General features: G+C 40.4%; 1 protein-coding gene across 1 annotated transcript; it reads right to left on the minus strand.

Moving 5' to 3' along the window:
• Window positions 1–2,096: 2,096 nt before the first annotated feature.
• On the minus strand, window positions 2,097–2,957 carry LOC140035677 (uncharacterized). Its single transcript, XM_072076998.1, has one exon. It carries the CDS (start codon window positions 2,955–2,957, stop codon window positions 2,097–2,099), a length of 861 nt encoding a protein of 286 aa, XP_071933099.1.
• Between the last annotated feature and the right edge of the window lie 4,690 nt (window positions 2,958–7,647).

Genomic DNA, 7,647 nt, shown 5'->3' on the forward strand with positions numbered 1-7,647 from the left:
TGAGACATCTAGCATGTTTGTTTTTGTTTTGGTGGTTTGTATAAGAACCCTTCTTAGGGTCTATCTTTTGCTGGTTGTGGTTATAGTGTATTAGAGTGGTTTGACTCGAGACTTTTGAAGATGTAAATATAACTTTTGGGATTGTATATATTGTATATAGTGCTCTTTCGATTTATCTAGTTTTATTGCTTTAAGTTTTGAGTCCTGGCGCGAGCTAGGCAGGCGGCCCGCCGATACCCTTGGGTTCGCCCTTGGGAGAAGTGGGGTCGTCACAGTTATACTCATATTGTCTAATGAAGGCATTGGACAGATCGAGCCAGGTCTTCACTTCCTCTGGCTTTAGGTTGGAATACCAATCGAGAGCATCCCCTTCTAAGCTTTCTGGAAATAATCTCAACGACAAATTCTCGTCATCCACTGGCTTGCCCAACTTGTTAGCAAACAAGCGCAGGTGCGTTTTAGGGTTGCTTGTTCCATCATATTTGTTGAATTTAGGGGTCTTGAACCCCACCGGCAGTTGCACGTTCGGAAACAGGCACAAATCATCATAATCCAACACCCCTTGTTTGCTTAAACCTTGGCTTTTCCGGATGAATTCATCAAAACGATCCAAGCGTTTAAGTAGCTTCATATCAATCTGGGCAGACGACTCTCCCATTTCTGGCTTATTTTGAAAAGTGTTCTCCGGTACCACAGGCTCTGCGGTATTCTGGTAAAAGGTTTGTAGGTTCGGATGCATGTTTGGGTCGATTTGAGGCTGAAACCCTTGCCCATAAGGAGGATAGAACGGAGGATTTTGAGTATAAGCATATTGCGGGTTGACAATTCCCTCAAACGTGGTTTGCATTGAAGGAATAACAAATGGTAACGTGGTCTGGCTGAGAGGAATAACAAATGGTTCAGATTGTGGTTGTGTGGCGGGCACAGGCTCAGGTTGCACTCCGCTACTAACGAGTTCGTCGATTAACCTCTTTTGAGCGGCCATTTCGGATGCCATTTCCCCAAATTTTGTGAGTAATTCAGTCAACTGAACCCCAGGACTTGCGGCCTCCGGCTGGGTAGTTGCAACGGCCTTATCGGACGATTCTGGCTGAGTGCTCATGTCTACACGATTCCTTTGGGCCTTACTTCGGGATCGCGTAATAATGGGGCTTTTCCGAAAAGCTATTTTGAAATTTACCTGAGAATGCAAAAGACTTCTTTAGATAAACCAATGATTACTGAATTTCTGCAATTTATTCAAAAGAGAAAAAGAAAAAGAAAAAGACATGAGTTAGTAGCTATTCGAACAATTCGGATGCATGTCCTAGTTGGGGAACCCTTTTTGTGCCAAGGGTAGGCCTAGCATGATGCAACACCTTCGGAATGAGACCCATTAATCAAACCTGTTATTTGACAAACACTTTGTGAAGAGGGAAGAGATTCATTTCATTGCAGAAACCAGATACATCTGTTTACATCATATCGCGAAGGCGATTTCGTACAAGATCACCAAAGTTCCTAAGCCTATCTAGTACAGAGTCTTTACTTTCTCTAGCATATGGCATCTTGACACGTTCGGCTTGATCATATAATTCCCCACATTTCCGCTTCATCTCTTGGCGCCTTTCTCGCTCCTTCTCATATAACCTCTTGTTTTCTTCTGCCTTTCCTTTGTGCGTTTCGATGGATTTCTTCAACTGTACCACCTCCATGTCCTTGGCTTTAATGATGGCTCTCAGCTTCTCAATTTCCTCATACGGCTCATGTTGCAACCCTCGCGTGGCAGAATCTTTCAACCAATCCTCGTATGGTACGGTCATTACCCCCTTCTATTTGAGCTCCGGAAGATAACGAATGCTTCTATCGTCGGATATTGTTCTCCAAGATTCAATGATTTGGCTCTTCATAGGGATCTCTTTTGGGCATACCCCCTGATCAAAGAAAATGGTGACTTCACTAAACTCGGAAATCGGTGGCGGCCCCTGAATGCGACCTAGTTGTCTGAGAAATCTCTTCGGGGTATATGAGATGATTCCTTGAGTACCCAGCAAGAGAACACGTTCAGATTCCTTAGTGCGAAGTATCGGCTCAAAGCAGTCTGTCCAATCTAATACTCACCTAATGTTGAAATCTTGCAATGTTTCCAAGTAGTCCACACATTCGGATGCGTTCTTAGGTAGATCTCCCTCGTTGACTCTTTTGGGATGTGTGACTACCCAATTATATCCAACCACCAGCAAACTATCGGCAACTGATGCTTGTCTCTTAAAATGTCCCGTAGCCCATATGTATAAAACCAAGTTCGCCCCATGGAAAAACTTTTCTCCCTTTCGACAACCAGTACAAGCTAAGAAAATATCTGCGAGAATGGTCGGGACTATAGAACATTGCTTACCCTGAATTCCTAAGAAAAGGTCATTCACAATTTTTGCTGATTTAAAGGCTATCTTTTGATCTTTTCGCGGAAAGAGATAGGTCCCAGCCATAACTACCCCATATACTAGTAGCCTTTTGCGCTCCCATACGGCTTTGGAAGTGAACACAAAATCCGTCACATGCCTCTCGAATCCATCGCGTGGCGCAAATCGTTCAAACAGAATATTCACGGCGACGCCCTGATCTGACCCTCGTAGTACGGACTCTTTCAATCCTATAATTTGACAAAATTCGGCCTTGTCGGAAGCAAATGGAAACACCAAGGCAGTTCCACGTGTGGGTAAACCAAGGAGGCCAGCTACTTCTTCGAGTGTTATAGTCATTTGCCTATTGCCTATTCTAAAAGCAGTACACTCGGGGTCCCAAAGATGAACTAAAGCCTCTACCAAATAATTGTTGGATTTGATCTGCTTAAAGTCTCCAATTGGTCCTAAAAATTGGGCTACTTGATTCAGTTCACTAGGTAACATGAAGGTGGGCCATTGTTGAACCTCAGTTGACGGTATTAACAATTGGTAGATGCGGCGAGGGCAAGCCATCTGATAATGAAGAAGGTAGTTTGTCAATTACCTTACCTACGAGTCTCATTCCTCCAGTTATGCGATAACTTAAACGTGCAGTCCCTTGAAGGGTTAAATACCCATGGGACACAAAAGGGTTGGTTTTATTCCTAAAACGGGATTCCCTACGTGGCGTTCCCTTTCTAGGGTTTATGCATGATGCCATTTTATTAAAACAATAAAATATGCAATTTGAAATGAAACGTGACCTAAGGAACCCTTTATTTGCCAGGGTAGGCCTAAAATGGTATGGCATTATGAATTTATGAACAAAATAAACCATAATTTGTCAAACGTGCAATAGCCTATCTACAAGGGTAGGTCCTAAAAGAAGGTCATGCCAGACCTCTTATTTCTTAATGTTTGTGAATGCCAAAGACAAAAGACAAGGAAACGTGAGCTCAACACATAATCACATAACACATTTGGACAAATAGATAATATAAAAGGCAATAAAGATAAATAAGGAAAGAGGGTTGGGACCCCTCCCCTCGTGAATAGTGTCCCTAGTTCAGGATAAGGCTGACTCTACCCTAGGCAATTCTAATATGGATGCATGAGGCTTGGCTTACTAATGCATCTAGACTCGATAGGTCATAGGCCCCCGAGCCTTCAGACTTAGAAACCAAGGGTCATCAATCCCAAGGTTCTTTGTCAGTGGCTCGAGCGATTCCCCAAACACCGCTACGCACACATCGTGTCACGGCTACGTGTTTGAGTGAATCTATCAAAACCTCAATCTTCGACCAAAAGCTAAAGGCTATCAACCAATAGCTTTAAGCGGAAGATTGAGTGACCCATTGGAACATGCTACACACACATCGTGTCGTGATCACATGTCCAAGTGAGTCACCTAATCCTAATAGGGTGGAGTGGCGTGACAAGCCACTAAAGAAAAATAAAAGGGATAAAAGAAGTAAAGCGTATGCTCGTATGCTAGTGCTCGTTTGGAGGGGAAGGGTCAAGAACCAACGCGAGACTCTAGGGTGACCCATACCTCCCAAAAATGCAATGCAAGCGCGAGATAAAAAGTAAACATTCATTCAAACATACATTCGTGAGTCGAGGGATTGGTTCGATTACGTATATAAGACAAAAGGTCCTAAAAATGAAAAATGCAATCCTAATATCCACATGCCATGCATAGAAAGGGTAGAAAAAGGAAACAAATTGTTAAGTCAAAAATGCTTGGACCCACTTAGGAAGTCCCCAGTGGAGTCGCCAACTGTCGCGCCCCATTTTTTGATAAATAAATAAAATGGTTTAAAAAATGTATTTTGATTCAATTGTGATTGGAAAATGATTTTTGTGAGTTGAAAAGACATGGGTCTCAATGGGACTTGGAAAGCGACGATTTGACCCAAAACATAGTTTTTTAAAAAGGGTTTGAAAAGAAAAGTTTGGATTCGCCACTTGGTAATGATTTAAGGTGTACCAAGTCACCTAAAAATGAGATTTAAAGTCAAGTAGTAATAAACCCTTTTTAAAACGACTCCTAGTCCACGTAAGCCAAAGAAAAAGGTTCGGGAGTCACGTTTGACAAAGGGGAAGGCAAGGATAGAATCCAAGGCACCCCTTTGACCTAACCAAGGCTAGTTGCGCGACTCAACCTTACCTTTCCTAATTTTCTACCCAATGTATGTATCGCACGTTGGATATGACTATATGAATGCAAAACGGAAAGGAAAATGCAATCCTAAATTCTACGATGTCTCTTGTGAGGCTTTTGGTCCCAAACCACATGAATTGTGGCGGCCAACAAAGGAAAACCTCATAGAGGTCGATTAATGCAAATGAGAGTTCAAATTCAAGTGTGCAAGTGTGAAAGTGTATGAAAGATGCAAGAAATGTAAGTGCAAGTGTGCGAATGTATAAAAAGGTGCATGTGTGAAATTGTATAAAATTCAAGTGTTTTTTGTGTGCAAGTGTGTGAAAATAGAATAATAGATATATAAGGTAAAGTGGAATTTCATTTGTGAGGTGGAAATGAGCACGTGATAGGAAAAATGTAGTGATAAAGTATGGTTTGAGAAATGTGCAAAATTGTGGTTAAAAGTGTATGGATGTGATAAAAATGAAAGTATGACCCTAGGGGAATGCAACAAGTCGGGTACGGGGGTTGACTCCTAACTTTTCGACTTCTATTTTCCCTTTGATTAGAAGGCAAAACTAGCGTGCTAAGGCTATCGAGTAGCCACACTCGCTCGTTTTCCTTATCGGAAGGGGACACTCAAGCAAAATGAACCCTATAGCTAGCATGAGATGCAAAACCTAAAGTGAGGGGAAAAGGGGTTCGAGGCTCATGCCAAATGATAAAACTAAGGAAAATGCGTGATATGTGGTGAACAAGCAAATGATGTACTAACAAGGGAAAAACCCTAAGGGTCTAGCGTTGGACTAGCCCATTCTATGAATTCCGACTAGCGTTGGACTAGTGGAAACGATAAAAGAAGCCACAACTAGCGTTGGACTAGTGTGGTGACGTACATTCATCCATTCCATTCATCCACACTATAAAAAGCGATTAGACATGCAAATCATCTAAATCATGTAGCATTTAGCATGCTCGACTAGATGCAAGATCCTAATAAAGCATTTAACATATAACACATAGGCATGCAACCATTACATTTGCTAACTAAAACAAAGGGGAAAGGGAAAATGGACCAAATTACTTGCTACGCCCTATCTATTACAGGCCAAGAGGTGTACACATACCCCATTAATAAAAATCAAAAGTAAATGAAATAAATGAAAGGAAATAAGGAGAGGCTAGGAAAGCAAGTAGACATGCAAATTTCAATTAGCACATTAGTCCACATAGGAGAGAAACAAAAGGGGTAAAAGAGATTATACCTCCCCATAATGGTAAGCAAATGAAGGAAAATGGCTTCAAAACAATAAAGGGGTCAAGGCATCAATTTAAAAGTAAAGTATAAGCAAAAACACCAAACCCACCTAATTGCAACTTGAATGAGCTCAAAAAATGCTTAAAGACCAAGAAAACGGAATAACCCGTTCAATTTCCAAATATAGCAGCTACTAAAGACCCAAAACAAGCATTACTCAAGCATTCAAGTCCAAATAAATCGTTTAAGCATTTCAAAGATTCCAAAAATAAAGAAAGAGTCAAACAATGATTGAAGTTGCAATGATTTTAGGACTTAATTACAAGATACTGAAACATGCTTGGGCTATTGTGGCACAAAGAGAAACTTAGAGGGATCAAATTGATTAAATGTTCCAATTACTTGGGCCTTAGTAGAACAAGAGCGGACTTGGGGGGCCAAAGTGTAATATTCAGATTTTTCCCATGCATGCATACGAATTGCTACAAGGCCATGTTTCTGCAACAAAGTTTCAACCATTTCTTAAACTTTCTGCAACATTCCAGCCACATTTTGCTCTTTGATTTATTATCTCAAACAAACAAAAATTCGAAGTATCAAACCACTGATACCACACGGTCATTAAACATTCATCTCACTTTCCAACATAAAATCTTTATGTTCAAACATCAGAAAATCATGCAAAAGGTCACGCAAGCAGCAAATTTCTGGAAAAAAACAAACATACAAGAACTGGTTCGGCACTTGAACTGTCCAAGTTCCAGCCAAGTTTTCCAACATGATTCAAGTATTTAAGATTTAAATGTGCAAACTCAGCAACAAACTTCCACTTCCCCCCCTCTTTCTACACAAGACTAACCAATAAATTGGAAGAAACCAAAGCCTAGTGCATAGTTACAGTGAAAGAAAACAGCAAAGTAGCCACGGCAACCTTGCTCTGCTGCAAAATTTTTTTTTTTTGCTTTGCATCTTCATATTAGCATGGGTAAAATGCCGAGAATATCATACAAAAACTTCATCATTCATTCATCAAACTCACACGCATCTGTAAAAATAAATCCTAAACATAGCAAAAGCATGGAAGCTTCCCCTAACTCCCTCAAACGAAATAATCTAAACCCAAAAATGAACAAGAATAACAGGCGTGCAGCAAAGAAAGTCAGCAGAAACATATGTTCATGCCATTTTTGCTTAATCGAGATATATTCCCATGGAACAATTCGAACCTTAACCCATTAACTGATTCAGTAACTTACCCAAGATAGAAAAAAAAACAGAAATTGATCATCTGGACATGAACATTAAACTCAGCCGAGACTTCATCTAAAGCAACTGAAATTTTTCCCTTTTTAATGCAGACAGTCTACTTCTACAATGGATTGACCATGTTGCAGCAATTCACCCTTTTTAGTCTCACACATGATAACAAACTGCTTTGATAGCGAACATATCCATGAAGTCACAGTCAAACCATAAACAACACCAAGAACATTGAAACACTACAACTTCAGCAATTCAAAGGATCGAATTCTATCAAAAATGCTGCAACGAACCGAAAGCTACAAGCTTGTTAAAGCAAAATTTATTCCACACTTAAATGTCAACCTAGCGCACTCTGAGTTCAAATCATGACATCAACAAACATGCTTTTCAACTCTCAACATAAAAAACTGGGATTTAGACACATAAAGGAGTCAAAATACAGGAACATGCTAATCTGAAATTTCTTTCTTTCCGCCGCTTGTATCCTCATTTTTCAATTCTGTATTTATTGTCATGCCGCAAATCAAATCCTAATCAATAGAAATATGAGCCTTTTA

Source organism: Coffea arabica, chromosome 2c, assembly GCF_036785885.1.
Source record: "Coffea arabica cultivar ET-39 chromosome 2c, Coffea Arabica ET-39 HiFi, whole genome shotgun sequence".
In the NCBI taxonomy this organism is placed as follows: domain Eukaryota; kingdom Viridiplantae; phylum Streptophyta; class Magnoliopsida; order Gentianales; family Rubiaceae; genus Coffea; species Coffea arabica.